Source organism: Podarcis melisellensis (genome assembly GCF_964234715.1).
Source record: "Podarcis melisellensis genome assembly, chromosome: 2".
NCBI lineage: Eukaryota > Metazoa > Chordata > Lepidosauria > Squamata > Lacertidae > Podarcis > Podarcis melisellensis.
In genome coordinates, this window is record NC_138529.1 from 27641189 (window position 1) to 27657676 (window position 16488).

Here is a 16488-nt window from a genome sequence, read left to right on the forward strand (position 1 = left end):
GATGTAACAGGGATAACAAGGACCTGGTGGAATTTGCCCGCATCCATCCATCCAGCAGCTGCCCTGGAGACCTTACACCCCACCTGATGATTGCGGGCAGTTCCTCGTTGCAGGCCAGCCAGTTGGGAGGAGACCCAGCAGCCCATACCCACCCGGCTCATACCCACTGGTTGCCCCGGACACGCAGCCCTTCTCTTTGGATGGGTGGACACTCGTACGGTCAGTATTGCTGGGTGTCAACGTTCTACCTAGAACCCTTGCCTAAGCCATGCCGACAGCAGCTCCTCTCCTCAGCCAGTGTGCTGTAGTGGTTAAGACTTGTAATCTGGTGAACCGGGTTCGTGTCTCCGCTCCTCCACATGCAGCTGCTGGGTGACCTTGGGCTAGTCACACTTCTCTGAAGTCTCTCAGCCTCACTCACCTCCCAGAGTGTTTGTTGTGAGGGAGGAAGGGAAAGGAGAATGTTAGCCGCTTTGAGACTCCTTAGGGTAGTGATAAAGTGGGATATCAAATCCAAACTCCTCTTCTCCTTCTCCTTCTTATTCTTCCTTATCTCTGGTCCATTTCTGATCTCACTTCACGCCTGATCTACAGCTTTCTACTCTCTTCTCCTGGCAGTTTCAGTTTCCTTCTGTGCTTTCCTGCTGCCCCATCCCTTAGTCTCTGGATTGCTATTGTCTCGTTATTTGCGACCCCCTCTTCTGCCTGTTTCCTGCCCGTTTTTTAAACTGGTTATTGCGTAAGCCTCACTGTAACCTCTAGCCCTAATTTCTGTCGAGAGCCTAAGGCAGCCCTTAGTGAGTGACATTTAGGACCACTTCATATGCTTAAAAAATTCTTGCCTCAAGAAAGAGTCATCTGTACATGCAGCAAAAACACCTGCATATACATACAATTTTCCATATAGAATTTTATGCAGGCAAAACTAGATTATTGCCTGTCCTATGACTCAACCCTCAGAGGTATTGCAGACCTGGGAGACTGCCTTCCCGGGGGTCACAGCTGATAGGGAGAGATAGGTGGAGGGGATTCTCCTAGATCTCCTAAGGACTGTGTGATACATGGTGATCTTCCTAAGTGGATATTATCTGCGTGGTACATACGTGACCTGCTCCCTGCCTCTTGCGGTGGATTTTCATTTGTCTGCATATGCACGAGAAGCCGAACGCTTCTTGGCCTACCCTGAGGGAACCGTGAAAAAGCAAAGCCTCACTTTGCTCTGATACAACCTCTTTCCCTAGGGAAGATGTGGCTGCTGGGAGGGTGTGTTGAGTGGGCTGGGCTTTCTATGTCAAGTGCATTCTTCTCTCTAGGCATCGGGCACCCTGCTCTTCATCAAAACCTGCCTCCCGGCTTCCCAGCTTCTATGCCCAGTGCCATGCAGCCAGTCTTCCCCCTGTCACAGGAACCACCTGCTCAGCTAGTAATCCTGCCTTCTGAGCCTCCAGCCCATGGGGCGCCCCATACCCTGGGTAAGTAGTAGCCAGGCACTAATTGGCTGGCACATTCCACCACTGCTGCTGGATAGTAGCTGGGATGGGGTATACGGGAACTGCCCCTCTGATGAGAGGAGATGGGTGCGGCTCTCTAATTCAGGGATCAGGGAGGCACCTCCATACTCTCTGGCTTTGTTTACCTCTCTGATTAATCTCCCTGTCTCTCAGCAGCTGAGGTGATGGATCAGGCATCAATTTGGCCACCCATGTATCCCAGCCGGGGGCCTGGCTCTCACCTGCAGCACACAGGGCAACTCCCTGTCTATTCCCGCTCCCAATTCCTGCGTCAGCAAGAACTCTATGCCCTGCAGCAGCAACAGCAGCAGCAACAGCAGCGTGCAGCACAGGCACTGGAAGTGCAGCGGCACACACACAGCCAGGTAGGTGTGCGAAGTGAGGCCATCATCACGGAAACCCCTCTTGGTACCCATCAGGCTTCTCTTGTTGGGCAGCTAGAAAGGATCTGCTTACTGCGGAAGGAACCTCCTCCCTCTGGGGAATATGGGTAATCTGAGGTCAGGGGGGACCAAGGAATCATCAAATATTCTCTCTGCATGAAAGTCTGGGCCACCCATGCAGCCGCTTTGCAAAAGCTCAGCCCCTACGGTCCAGGCTGGCACACATTAACACAGATGAAGCAAATGCATTGCAGAAAGGTGACTGTGCAGCTACAGACGACTCACCCACTAAGTAACCCACCATGCTTCAAGGGAAAGGAAATGTGTGTGTGTGCGCGCACACACACACACACACACACACAGAGTTCTCCAGCCAATCTGATCTGATGAGAAATCCCTCACTGGCTCAAAATACGGTGCTTGGCCAGATTCTGAGTGAGTGTAAGAATTTATCTCCTGAGTCATCTCAAAGAAAGCTCTATTGGCTGCAGAGCTATGGTCGTCAACATCCTGCTTTTCGCTGCATGGTGGTGATAGACACCAGTATCCTATGTGGAAGAACAGCACTCTTCCTGAGGGTGACGATTAGGGCTTGTGTGTGTGTGTGTGTGTTGTGATTCTGAGCAAGCACCGCAAAAAGCAAATAATAATTATGTTTGGCCCGAGGATCAACCTTCTCTGAAGCTCAGCTCCCCAAATATAGTTGCAAAGATGTGCTTGGAAAAGTGTGGGATTGATGCTGGAAATCAGAGGGGTGTGGCTGGATGATGGAATTTCTGCCCCCTGCATAGGTTATTGCCTCCTGCTGCCTCAACTAGCAGAAGCTGAAGATATTAAGATAGATAAAATGATCCCTGTTTCCATAACTTCATCTAGGTTGCAGTATTTTGCTTTTTGCTGGTGCGGAATCTGAGTTGCTTTGGCTCGGAATCCTGATTTATTTACCTGGAAGCACACACAGCTCACATCTGCTAGAGTGGCACAGAGCACTAAAATAGGAAACCCAAAAGAACCTTCATCGGAAGTGTATCCAGGTTTTCCTTGAACCCATTGTTCCCAACTGAGAAGGGGACACAGTCAAAATTAACGGCCACCGATTCAACCTGAGTATAGGATCAGGACTGGGGTGAGGAACCAGAGTTGGTGGGCTGATAAGGACGTATCAACAGGAAGTGATGTGGAACCAGACGTGTTTCGGATTGCAAAGCACTGGGGACAAATGCAAGTCTTAAGATGCATATACTGACTGTATTGTCGTTGGGTCAATTGCCATTTTGTGAGGTTGGTTGCGTGGGGTTCAGGCACTCGCTGACCCGTCCACCTCTCTCCTTGTAGCGGAAGCCCGAAGAGCCGCCCCCTGAGCTGGAGATGCCAGGCCCCGAGAAGCCACTCAAACCATCCCACAAAGCTGTTGCCTTAAACGCTCCCCCGAAGGGCCTGTCGCCAGCAGCTGCCTGCTCAGCCAAGCTCTCCCCGTGTTGCCACCCGCCCAAATGCCCTGCTCCCTGCACTTTACCTGTCTGCCCTGCTGTGGTGCCACGCTCACCTGCTGTCAGTCCGGTGCCCTCGCAGAGCTCCACTGGCCCTGAGGCCGAGGACAAGCAGCCTGAAGGGAGGCCAGCCCAGGTTTATCCCAAATCACTGGAACCAGGTAGGGATTCATGGCAGGCTATGCATGGAAGGGGGAGCCGGGAAGAGACATGGTATACTTGTGTACTGCTTGCACCCAATATCAATCATATTAGCCCATGGCATGGACTCCCTCTCCCTGTAGTAAGTGTCTTGATCTGTGCCCTGCTAGGCATAGGCAATAGCATGTAGTTTGGAGTGCAGTTATTTTACGCAGGCTTTAGCCAACACATTCAAAGTTTTCAATCATTGTTGTGCAGAAAGGTTTGGAAAGGGTGCACTTAAAGACCCAGGAACTGAATGGACTTCTAGAACCGGGTTTCCCAAACTTGGGTCTCCAGCTGGGGTTGGTTTTTTTTGGGGGGGGGACTACAATTCCCATCATCCCTGACCACTGGTGCTGCTAGTTAGGGATGATGGGAGTTGTGGTCCAAAAACAGCTGGAGACCCAAGTTTGGGAAACAATCAGTGAGGGATTTTCCACTGTTCAGGATCGGAACCTGATCAGCTCCTCTTGGTCCCTGTTCATGCTCCCCCCCCCCTTTCCTACAGGCATGGTACCACAAAAGTCTGAATGCCATTCTTCCTAGGTAATTTGTAGAAAGTTCAATGCTGCCAGAAAATAAATAAACAGCAAGGGAGTACGTGCCATTAGCATAACCTATTGCAGTCTCGGAAGTTGTTAGAATGGACCAGTCTTCTGTTAGGAAGGGTGCAGGATATGAGGTCAGGCTCATCTGAATTAGATAGATAGATAGATAGATAGATAGATAGATAGATAGATAGATGATAGATAGATAGATAGATAGATAGATAGATAGATAGATAATTTATTACAGTCGGAGACCAGCTTATAAAACACACATGGGGGTACAATCCCAGAGGGAAAACAAGCATTTAAAACCATGTACAACAATAAATTTAAAATGTATAAATGTGATAAGCGTATAGACACCTAAAACTTTAAGATAAGCTACCGCAGAGAGATGACCCAGAGTCACCCATGGAACCGAGTTTGGGGATTTTCTTAACAAACTAGTTTGTGTCGGGGGATGGTCTGCGCCTACAGATCTGTACACAGAATCTGGCGACCATCTGGGTCGTCTTAGGATCTTTCCTAACAGGAAAAGGTCAATTTTTTGCTTTTCCGGGAGGTTAGCGAGCCTCATCAGCAGGGGATCAATGGTCTCACTTCATGCCTCTTCATAAAAGGGACATCTAAAAAACAAGTGCTCTGGGCTCCCTATCTCCCCCAATGAACAGGCGCAGAGTCTCTGAGCATATTGGATTTTTTCAAAGGATCCTTCCAGGAGCGGCGAGGGCAGAGCCGAGCTTTGAGTTATCTTGAGTTTTGGTTTGGAGAGTCCCAAGCTGACCCTGTGCCCCCTGCTTTTGTGTGTGTGTACCATAGCTTATCCTGGTGCTCTTTCCTTGTTCTTTCTTCCTCTAGATCTTCCCCCTGGTTACTCCTACCCTGTGGCTGGCCTGGGCTATGCATCACCTTTACCCCTGGACCCAGCTGATCCTGACACTATGCAAACGGTTTCCACGGCAGCTGAGCCCGAACAGTCACGCACCTTCCCACCGGAGCAGGAGCCACAATGCGAGTCGGAAGCTCGCCCATCCAGTGGGGCTGGGGACCCCGGAGTGGACTCCTCCCACCCTCACCCTCCCCACCTCGTTGTGCACCCCCAGAGGCCGAGCTCCACGGAACTGGCCAAGGAGACGCCGTGTTGCCCCCTGCTGGTCGGGGACAGCCCAGACGGCTTGGACTCTGCCCCGAAGGAATGCCAGGAGCAGCCTAGGCCGGAAGCTGCTGTTCCAGGGACTTCGCCGGAGGTGATGGCTGTGGAGGACAGCCCAGCCGCAGCACTAGAAGATGAATGCCAGGAAGACGAGAGCGATGCCAGCTCGTCAGATGACCTGTCGACGCATGCCGAGGTGCAGGTGGCCCCGTGCGGCCTGGACGCCCTCATTGCTGCCAGCATTGATCTGGGCGAGCTCCCAGCCTTGGAATCGCCACCTCCTGCAGATTCCCTTCCCCTGCCCTCGCCATGCAGCTCAGGGATTCCTGGCATTGCCCTGCTCAGTGAGCTGGCAGAACTGGAACTCCGTCGCCAGCAGTGCGATACTGCCGCCCATGGTAAGGAAGGCAGGGGCTATCTTTTCTCTCCCTCTCCCTCTTGCCACTGTTTTGTCCCTTCCCTCTCACGGAGGCCAGGGACCAGCAAGCAAGCAAGGGGACTGGGAAGAGGATTCTGTATTTGTCTGGGTGACTTGCCCACCCATTTTGTTCATGGTAGCTAAGCACTGCTTACTTCTTTGGTTCAGGAGGGCAGCCTGCCAAGAGTCAGAGACGGGGCTAAATTTCCATTGTTGTTAGAGGAATGAGAAACTTCTTTCCTATACGCCAGGGATGGGGAACCAGTGGCCCTGCAGATGTTGCCGGACTCCCATCACTCCTGACCATTGGCCTTCTTGGCTGGAGCTGATGGGAACTGGAGCCTGTCAACATCTGGAGGGTCAGTTCCCCGCCCTATCCTTGCTAAGCACAGCCCTGCCTCCTGCATGGACAGCAAGGAGTTGACCGCCACTCCTCTGCATGTTGTAGGAGCTTAAGATGCGAAGGAATGATGACAGCCCACTGGAGACTGAAAGGTTGTTCATGATGGGAACATTATCTTGGGACTGGAACCAGATTTTTTCCCCAGACCTTGGTCTTGTCAAGTTTGTACCTTTGAGACTGTAGAATTTGCATCCGTGCCAGGGCCTGCTCCCTTGATATCTTCCATTAGCTCTCCAGTGTTGGCACTGAACGATTAAGCAGCCAAAGGGCAAATGCAGATCACTCTCATGTGCGATCTCCCATTGAACTGCTCAAACAGCCTGTCCACAACTGTAGCCTTTCAGCGTTCTCCACTAGCTCGCACAGGACCCCCATTATTTGCCCCACATTTCTTCCGCACCAGGCATACTGCTGGTTAAGAGAGTTAGCTCTGCTTCTTCCTGCCTTACACCCCTCCGTGAGAGCCATGCCGGAAGCTACCTGCTGCTCACCTCCCCATCCCCACAGGAATATTTGTTTAATCAATATTTTGATAAGATTCCTCTAGATCAGGGTTTCCCAAACTTGGGTCTCCAGCTGTTGTTGGACTACAACTCCCATCATCCCTGTCTAGCAGAACCAGTGGTCAGGGATGATGGGAATTGTAGTTCAAAAAATAATAATAAACTAGCTGAAGGCCCAAGTTTAGGAAACCCTGCTCTAGATAGAAAACCTCTAAGCAGTTTACAGAGTAAAAGCCACAAAACCACAAGGCTAAAAAAACAAAAACAAAACATGCTGCGACTATCACAATAAAAATGTAGAGTCAAAATACGAAGCCATGTAATCGAACCATTGTGACAGTCAGTATCTAGTGAACTAAAAGATGGCACCTGGTTGAAATGGGTGGCGAACAGAACTGCAGGATCCACTTCGATCAGGAGCTTCTGCCTCCCCAGTACCCACCCCACCACTTCCTTCGCATAGATAAGTGGTGCTGTCTCTTCCTAACAGCCCTGTAGGCTTTTGTATATATAAGTTAAAGGATCCCCTCCTGACCTTAAGACCCTCCTCGGGCTTGCAGAACAGTATCTGCACTCGCTCAGATCACCAGTAGAACTGTACCCTATTTTTGGTCCCTCGCAGGCCATGATATCCTTACGCAGTGCCTTTGGAGTTACGTGATCTGCCACCCAGGCAGGAAACTTGGACTGCTCTGGGGATCTGGAAGCTGAGAACCAAGGTGAAAACCCCAGAGTTTGAGCAGCAGTTGCCTTCCTAGGCTTCTGCTCTAGGTGCACTCTTTTATGAAGTACGGACTCTGCATGTCAGGCCTTGAAGCATCCTGGTGGCTAGCTAGGGGAAAACGGTGTCTTTTCATAATTGCCGCCATAAAGAAGAGCTAATCGTTAGAGGTTGCTTATTCCTGGCCCCTGGGGAATGGAGGGATTCCCCCCCCCCCCAGAGGCATGGAGTCTGGAGTCCTGCCAAAGTGCGGAGTGAAGTCAGGGGTCAGGCAGCACATTGGGGGCTTGCCTAGCCAGCGCTAGGAGTAGCTCAACCTTTGATTTGAGCTCTCGGAAGAGGATATTAACCCCTTGTGAGTCTGGGAGGCAAGAGCCTTTGAGGCAGCCACTCTGTTGCATATTTAGGGAGGCTCGTCATCTAGTTTGGACCTTGAATTTGGGCAGTGTAGAGACTTGGGATAGGCCCGTTATTATTATTATGAGGATCCTTAAAAAATAGGAAAATACCTGTCTTATTCAAGTGCATTAACCAGTGAACACCTTTCAGTGAGAAAGGGTTGCCTCCATACCACTTAGATGCTTCCTGTTTCAGAATCTCATCGCTCTTGAGAACTTTCTAGTGCTCTTGTTTGGCGGGGTGTTTTTTTAAAAAAAAATTCAGCAGAATGAAAATAGTGAAAGTCTTGCTTTTTTTAGTCTCTATCACCTTTCCGCTGCCGTTTTCAGCCTCCCGTTTTCCCACCTCCCCAGACGAGGGGGTCTGCACCAGCCCACATATGCAGATGGTTATCACCCCCTGTGGCTAAGCAAAGTCTGCGCTTTTCATCTCTACAGCAAACGGTTACTGCTCACACACCGGAACCGTTCTTTGCCCGCAGTGGAACGGAAACCACATACAAGGACTCCCCTGCATGCCTCCTCACACATGTGTGCAGGCGCATTCGCAGGCAGACATCCTTGTACACAAGCACAAAGCAAATTGATGTACAGCAAAAACCTTATCTGCGACTCTCCGCCACCCCCCCCCTTCCTCCATCTGCTCATCATCTCCAGGGACTTTTAAAATTTGTAGTTTGGAACTACGTTACGCTTCCGACCAATCCCCTCTGGGCAAGGTTCTTCCCAAAAGCCTCCTCCCAAGTTTGATGCTATCTCAAGAGGCCCCTCTCCTTCCCCCAAGTTCAGACGGCTCTGGCTCCTGGCTGCTGCCCCCTCGGCTCAAATTGCCTTTTCTCTCCCCCCCGCCCCACCCCCGAAGTATGTGGCATCCCAATAACTTCCCCTCTGCCTGGATGGATGTGTGGTATGTGCCTGAGATAAACACGACCGTGTGCCTGATGTCTTTGAGTAGCAGGGTATGGAGAGCAGAGCGGGCAGAGGCAAGGCAACCTTTCCAGAGTGAGCATTGTACCAGGCTAACCTCCACCCCCCCCAAAAAAAAACCCCTTACCAGTGGGTGTGTCCGAGAAAGGAACAGAGCCACAGTTCGCTCGGAAAAATAGGAAGACATGGCTAGTAGTAACAACAAGCCGGCACCCAGTCGCTACCCAAGGTTGCTTTGGGGGCAGAGAGGGGACAATGGTTTCAGGGTGGTGTGCCCCTTTTATGTGCCCGGAAACACCCAATAGAATCATAGAGTTGCCAAGTTGGGAGGTCATGACCCAATGGTCATGCAGTTCAAAGTAGGGATCTCAGCTGAAGCATCCATGACAAATGGCTATCCAACCTCTGCTTACAAACCTCTCCAAGGAAGGAGAGTCCACAACCTCCTGGGTGACCCAAGATCCAAAGACCAAGGTGTATGATATCTTAATGTATGTCTCCTCCCCCTGTGGATGAGAATGGTTTTTCCACCACGGTAACCTTCCCCCCTTTCCACAGTGCTGGATGAAGACCTGGCAGCGTTCAATCTGCAAAGCCTGGCCACTCTCGCTGCCGCCTGGGCCTTGGTTGAGGCAACCGGCCTGGAGAGCAGCAGCCCCCCTGACCTCCTCGACCTGGCAGAAGCTGCTGTGCCCTGCGTGGACCTGCGTCCTCGCATGCGGGCCTCCCGCCGCAAATACATCTGGACCCCTAAGACCAAGCCTGTAAGTATCCTGTGTACCCAGGGCATTTAAAATAGGGGACAGAGAGGATGTGCTTGTTCGTTGATTGCAATCATTTGTGCCCTGCCGTTCGTTTCCTTCCAAGGAAGCTAACAGGTGATGTCAATAAATTAAAAAGCATAAGAAGAGCCTGCTAGAACAGGCCAGTAGCCCACCTATTCTAGCACCTTGTTCTCATAGCAGCCAGTGGGATGCCTATGGGAAGCCTGAAAGCAGAACGCCAGAGCGGTGGCACACTCTCCACTTGTGACCCCCTGCCTCTGACAGCAGAAGGAGAATAAACAATGTTCCTTCCAGCTGTCCATCATTCCATCCTGGCACAGTTCTGGCCCTGGCTAGAACAAGTCAGAAGTCTGGTGTGTCTCTGAACCACACATGCCCTGTTCCTTTTAAATCTGCAGAAGTCCTAGCTACTTTATCTGATGAGATATCCCCCTCTTCTGCTTCTGAAACCTGTCAGCTGCCATAGGGAACAGCTGGGCCCGTGCTTTTAAAATCCCTGACAATGCAATATTGGTTGTTCCCCACCTTTTTGGCTGGCGGGCCCTTATTTCTTTCCCTGAAGGCATTCAGCCAAAACCTGACACTGATTGGGATAGACCACCCAAAGGTCAGCTTTTCCAGCCAGCTGGCCTTCCCTACCCCTTCTTCACCTCTGGAAGTTCTTGGGCCTGCTACTCGAAGGGAAAAGAGAAGCTTAGGAATGAATGGACGACTTGCACACAGCATGGTGCACGTGGCATGGCCTCTTTGTTTTCCCACCTCAGTGAAGGATCCTTCCCCCTCTCTCCTGCAGGTTTGCCCCCTGAAAGCAGCCATTGAGAACTTGGACACCCAGGAAGTAGAGATGCGGCTGCGGCTTGCGGAACTGCAGCGGCGCTACAAGGAGAAGCAGCGGGAGCTGGCCAAGCTGCAGAGGCGGCATGACCACGAGTGAGTGTCTTTGCCTTTTTTCAGCAGGTTTGCAGGGCAAGGTGCCCCAGAGAATGTGGGTAAGACCACAAAGCATTGAGAAAGAGGCGAGGGTGTGAAAAAAACACCTGATCTTGGACCTGTCTGTTATGGCTCCTGCAGCCCAAGCAAGCAAATGGGTCTCTTGCATCGAGAGTTTCAAACTCCTCTTCAGCTTTGTAGACCATAGGCAGCCACACACGCACACACACACACACACACACACACACACACACACACACACCCCACCAGCCCTTCCAAGCAAGAGCTAGGGGAGCGCTTGCCCCTTGGATGTGTGCTTATTGTGGCTGTTGCCCATAGGCGAGACGAGAGCTCCCGGAGTCCGGCTCGGCGGGGACCAGGGCGACCTAGGAAGCGCAAGCACTCCAGCACTCTCAGCTCCCTGCGCCAGGGCTCCATCAGCAAGAGCGACAGCAGGAAGGTCAAGTGAGTGACCGGGCTCGGCTCGCAGGGGGCGGGAAGGGCACCCTAGCCGCTGCGTGCGCAACATGCTGTATTTCCAACGCGTGAGGAAGTGTGGGCGTGCATGAATGAACACATGCATGTGGGGGCATCATTACAGGAGTGCACGGGGAGAGCTGGGCGTGACACTGGCAGGGCTGCGTGGCCAAATGCTGGGTAGCCACCAAGTCCCTCTAGAAGCAGGGCTGGGGAGGGCATGGAACCTTTCCTCCGCCTGCTGCTTTTCTTACCAGATCACCTTTTCCTCCCCTGCCTGCCTCACTTATTTCCTCCCCAAGCTTGAGCCTATTTTCAGTCTTGGAACCAGGGCCTGCGGAGAAATGTGGGAAGCACAGAAAGGCTTATGCACCCCTTCTGTACCTTCTACTCTTGTGTTCACGGGAGCCAACTCCTAGGGGCTGAGGGGTCTTCACCACCACCACCCCCGGTAAAATATTTGAAGGGGCCAACCCCCCTCCCCTGAGTTGATGAACATTGCCATTCAAATGGTGTGCATGCACCACGTTATGGGATCCATTATGTGGGGCAGCCCTCCAAGCTACCCCACCAATCACTTTGCAAGCGCCCACTCTTCTCAAGTTTACTAGGGTGGCTGTTGTGTATGAAGCTGCATGCATGCTTCTCCTGTGTTGCCCTGTCGTATCTTTATATACTTAAAAAGCCAGCACAGTTGCTAAGGAAGAGGGAGCAGGGGCACCCCCCACAATTCCCTGCGCTTGCAGTGTAGCTATTATAGAGCACTGCTTGCGTTGGCGGGGGGTAGTGCTGGTGGTGTTAATGGAGTCCCTTGAGGTCAAAGTCTTCCCATGTTGTTGTTCGTGGCTGTTAACCAGTGCCTTCGCCCCAGAAGTGGTTGCATTTCAGCGCCGAGTGCAGGGGTTTGTCTTGCATGTTGCAAATGGGCACCGAGACCCAGGGGAGCAGCGGGGCTGGAGAGAGGCCTGCTCCTCTGTGCTCCCCCGCCTCGTGACTGCCTTGCCTCCTGCCACCGTTATGGGGGGAAAGAATTGCCCCTCTTTTGAAGAGGAAGGCAGTGTTGCATAAAAGCCTCTTTATCTGTGCTGTATAAAGTCATTGGTCACACTGCAGTGGTGTTCATTGCTGCTGGCGCTTTATGATTATCCATTAGCCGCCCGGCACAGTCATTCCCGCACTCACGGGCCCTGTATAATTGTCCTTCTCTGCTACAAATTGCCTCTCCCGGCAGGCCCATTTGCATAAATCCTCCAAGCTAGTCCAAACATGATTGGAGCACGCGTGTGTGCGCTGCATCAATCCTGATGATTTGGTAATAATAGTTAAATCTGTACTAAATGGTTCCTTCAATTAAGACAGAAGAAAAAAAAATTAATCTCTAGGTTTTATGTCACAAAACATTAGCAAATGTAGTGAAGGTTACAGGGGAAAAAAAGCAGTTAGTGTTGGCTTTGGGTTGCAACATGGCTCCACCATATGGCTCGTGGAAATCTTCCAGGGCTTGCTGGAGAACTTGCTTGCCTTCTCCCATTCCTCCCTCCCTCCCACCGCCCTTGTCTGGACCCTTTCCCCTGGATTTATTCCTGTTCCCTCCCCAAACCTTGCAGAGCTGTGTAGGTTTATGCAAAACCAAATCCAGAAGGGAATCCATTCTTAGCTGATTTGGAAGGCAGTCCCTGTTTTGGGCTCTACTAAACTGTTCTGTGGCTTCAGAGGAACAGTGGAGAGGAGTTCAGATGGAGGCGGGAAACAGAGGCCCCTCCAAATGCCGATCTTTCCCACCATACTGTCTCCATGGCTCCAGCAGCGTACGAGCAAATCTTAACAACCAAGCCTCACTACCACCCTGCTTTTAAAACGTGGGGTTGCATCCTTTTGAGTGCCGTGACTTACACACATTCCACAGCGGTAGTAGAGCTGCCGGCTGTTCGGAAAGGGAGAATACCGGGTCGGGAAACTCTTCCGCTTGAAAGGAGGGACGAATATCTTTGACCATTTTCACCAGTGGTGAAATGAAGCTGTTTATAGGTGGCAGGTTATTTGGAGACTTGAAGCGGGTATGGATAGAGCCAATATCCTTGCCCCGGGACATTGGCATCCCATCCTCATGCGGTCTCTGCATTTTGCAAATGTTATGAGAATCTGTAAGACACATTGAACCAGAGACTACGGCAGGAGAGGGGTGGGGGCCGTGACCTTCTGTAACAGGGGGCATCAACAGTCCCTCATACTGCCTTCCTGCCTCGGAAAAGCTGCTCTATTCAGTAGGTGGGCCCAGTGGGAAATAGCGTAACCACATTCTACCAATGGCATTGCATTGGTGAAGCTCTCACTGTCCACAGTGGGGGTGTTATTCTCAGGTCCCAAATATAGTGTATAATTAGGATGCAATGTCTGTCTGTCTTTCTAATTCCTGTACTTAGGGAGTGCTTTTTGCATTCATGAGTTGCAACCTAAATAATACCTGCACCCTGTTCTACATGCCTTAGTGGGCTCAGAGCACGGCGTAGCTTTTCCTGGACTTTTCAAAATGGGCTCAGTAGGGGAGATGTTGTTCCAAGTAGCCCTATAAACACAGCAACAGCTCGGCCCTTCCTGAGAGCGTTCGTGCAACATTGAACCGACACCCCCTTTCCCTGCAGATCAAAGTATTGCAGGATGGCTCCAAGCCACACAGGCTGCCAGACGGGACCTTGCACACCCACGGCACTCACCGCTCCACACCTGAACGGCGGCTTGCGCTCCTTCCTGATTTGCATCCTGGCGCACAGGCCTTGCCTTGTAAACCCAGCCAGGCGAGGCACGGTGGCACAGGATCCCCTTGCTGTGCGTTGCCAGGCCAAGTCTCCCAGCCATCATGGCATCCCTTCCCTGCTTTTGGCCTCGCTGAAGCAACACATGCTCCTGTGGCAGCTGCAGGCCCGGCCCCTTGGCCTGCTTCCTATCGGGAACATTCCCGCAGCTTCCCACGCCGAGCGAGAGAATCCCTGCCAAGCTTGCTTCCCTCCAGCCACTCCCCGGAACTGAGCGGTGGCCTGGAGCCATGGTAGCTCCCTGCCCGCTGGTGCCCGAGGTGTGAAGATGGGCAGCTTGGCTTTCTCTGGAGCCCCGAGTTGCTTGCTGGCCTGTTTTCCGCACCCCGCCTTCTGCCCATGGCCCTTTGCCTGCCTGCCTGCCTGCCTGCCTGAGGGTGCTCTGCTCCCTTCCCATCCCTCTGCTTGTCAGGGAATTCCCTCCTTCCTTGCCTGCTGCAGCCGCAGGAATGGAATTTGGCACCAGCTCCAGGGTCAGCCCCGGGTCAGAAGGTCGAGGTGCAGGGGGCAAGGCCCGGGAGAGGAGTGTGAACAGAAGCCGTCTCGGGGAAGGGGGAAAGAGGGTTTGCGCGGCCTCAAACCCTGGGCTGCATTCCCAGGGTGGAGCAAACAAGAGGCGGCTTCTCTGGGTGCCGGAGTGGAGCAATTAGAACTAACGAGCGCTGGAGATCCGAGCGGGAAGCCAGCCAGCAGTAGGGGGGGATGGGAACAAAGCCTTCAGGGAGCTAATTCATTTCATATTTACTATGCTGGGAGGACGCTGCTTGTGAAAGAACTGCCGACGCGATGCGGAGCGGATCCTTTGCGATGGACTTTCCCAACTTGTATTTGGACTACAAATCCCACCAGCCAGCCTGACCGGGCTAATGGGACATTTAGTCCCAAACTCATGAAGGGCACCAGATTGGGGAAGGCTGATTTAGAAGGTGTCAAAAGAAAAAATGGATGGCCTGCTTCAGATTAGGCCAGGCTTGATTCTTTAATTTGATTCTTGTTTATGGGTAGGGAGTGTGCACCTCCTCTGGCTATTTTTTAGTCTTGATTCAGCTTGAAACATAAGAGTGTTGTTCTCTTTGCCTTTGCTTCCTGTTCCTTTTCTCCTGACATCAAGCAACGTGTCTCTTCGTTGCTTCTTTTTCAGTGTGTCGGATGAGATTGATCCAGGCTTTCCTCTAGCTTGCTCTATGTAGCTTGCACACACACACACACTGCCCTTTGTGGAGACAGGAAGTGTTGAGAAGGCAGCAGTGAGTACACACTAGCAGCAGGAATCCTGGCGCTCTCCTCCAATGGGTTTTACTGGGCCAGTGGGCCATGGCTTATTCCATGGAAGAGCCCGGCACAGATGCCTGTGGAGCAACTACCTCGCTCCTCTAAGAACATGGCTTTGCATGTGCTGCAATTCCAAGGGAGCACAGAAGGGCACTAGGCATTCAGTTCAGCTTGAATGAATGCTCAGCTTCCAACAGAACTCTCGGCTTAATTTCCTTTTTTCAAGAGCACGTTTCTAGAACTTATCGCTGCAAAGATCTGCTTGAAAGTTACACAGCTGGTTTCTCCCCAAAGCAGAAAAAGCTGCTCAGCAGTGGTTTGGGGCTGATCTGTAGTGTCCTAATATATAGTTAAAACGGCAAATGTCCCAGGATCAGTTTATGCAAAATAAAAGAAAATGCATAAACATGCTCAAATTCAGATAGGTCACGGAATTCTAATTTCTGTGGTGCAGAATTTGTATTTTATACAGTATGCACACGTATGCAGCCATGGCCAAGATACGCCAACAGTCCTTTCCAGCAGCTGCAGGAGACTGCTTGCTTGCAGCAATGCTACAGAGCACAGAGATTAACTCCGATCCCATAGTTTGCAAAGACCCCCTGAAAATTTCACCTTGCTTCTTCTGCATCTCATTTTCCTTAGCTAAGTTTTGTCCCAGTGCTGGTTATGAAGAAACAGCTCAAAACCGTGCTGGCTGTTTCTGCCAAACTCTTAGGATCACTTTGCACATTACCAGAGTCCTACATAGAAGGTACTTTGTGTTAGGAATTAATGCGATGATCATTCTCTCAGATTTTTATGATGCACATTTAGTTGGCATGCATATAGTAGGAATCTATGATAGCTCTTAGCTTATTAGTACATGCAGGAACATCAGACATGATAATCTACGTGGAAGTTTCATTGCATCCCCAGGAAAATGGGAGAGCTGGCTAAGAGAGGGCTTGCATTGGTCAGGTGGGCAAGGGAACTTAATTCCATGTTACTCCTAATCCTTCCCCATGGCTCCCAGTCCTCCTCCTCTTCAAGAGACCTATCCTACTTCTCACATTTCTTCCACAAGTCCTTACAGGTCTTGCCCTGCTCCTTAAGTAGAACAAACACCCAGAATTTCGAAAAAAGAGGAAAAAAAGAAAGCATAGTCTTTGTAATTTGCTTAATCCAGTTGCGTAATTTGAGTTGTAATAAAGCAGAATTGAGGTGATCTTCTTCCAGAATTCCAGATCTTCTTAGCTTGATTCAGGCATTTGTGTGAACATATCAAGGCTTAAAGCCAGTGTTTCCCAAACTTGGGTCTCCAGCTGTTTTTGGACTACAACTCCCATCATGCTTAGCTAACATGGTCAGGGATGATGGGAACTATAGTCCAAAAACAGCTGGAGACCCAAGTTTGGGAAACACTGACTTAAACTGAAGATAGGAAAGCTTGTGACTCTCCAGATGTTTCTGGGATCTCTGCTGCCATCAGCCCCGGGCAGCATAGCCAATGGACAGGGATATTTGATGCCGTGGTCCAGCAACATCTGAAAGGCCACAGGCTCCACATAACTGAGGAGGGGAACAGGGCACA

The 16488-nt window shown here is 51.3% G+C and overlaps 1 protein-coding gene across 9 annotated transcripts in view; it reads left to right on the forward strand.

Annotated features, from left to right (window-relative positions):
* Positions 1-16488, forward strand: part of BAHCC1 (BAH domain and coiled-coil containing 1) — a 116979-nt gene that overhangs the window by 81756 nt on the left and 18735 nt on the right. For 7 of the 9 annotated variants that reach the window (XM_081899480.1, XM_081899483.1, XM_081899482.1 and 4 more), the window contains 8 exons: positions 11-219; positions 1314-1472; positions 1665-1876; positions 3230-3545; positions 4974-5666; positions 9197-9402; positions 10217-10353; positions 10693-10818. In XM_081899480.1, the coding sequence (XP_081755606.1) occupies positions 11-219; positions 1314-1472; positions 1665-1876; positions 3230-3545; positions 4974-5666; positions 9197-9402; positions 10217-10353; positions 10693-10818 (2058 nt within the window). The remainder of the gene's footprint in view (positions 1-10; positions 220-1313; positions 1473-1664; positions 1877-3229; positions 3546-4973; positions 5667-9196; positions 9403-10216; positions 10354-10692; positions 10819-16488) is intronic. The other 2 variants (XM_081899481.1, XM_081899485.1) reach the window with 1 other exon arrangement.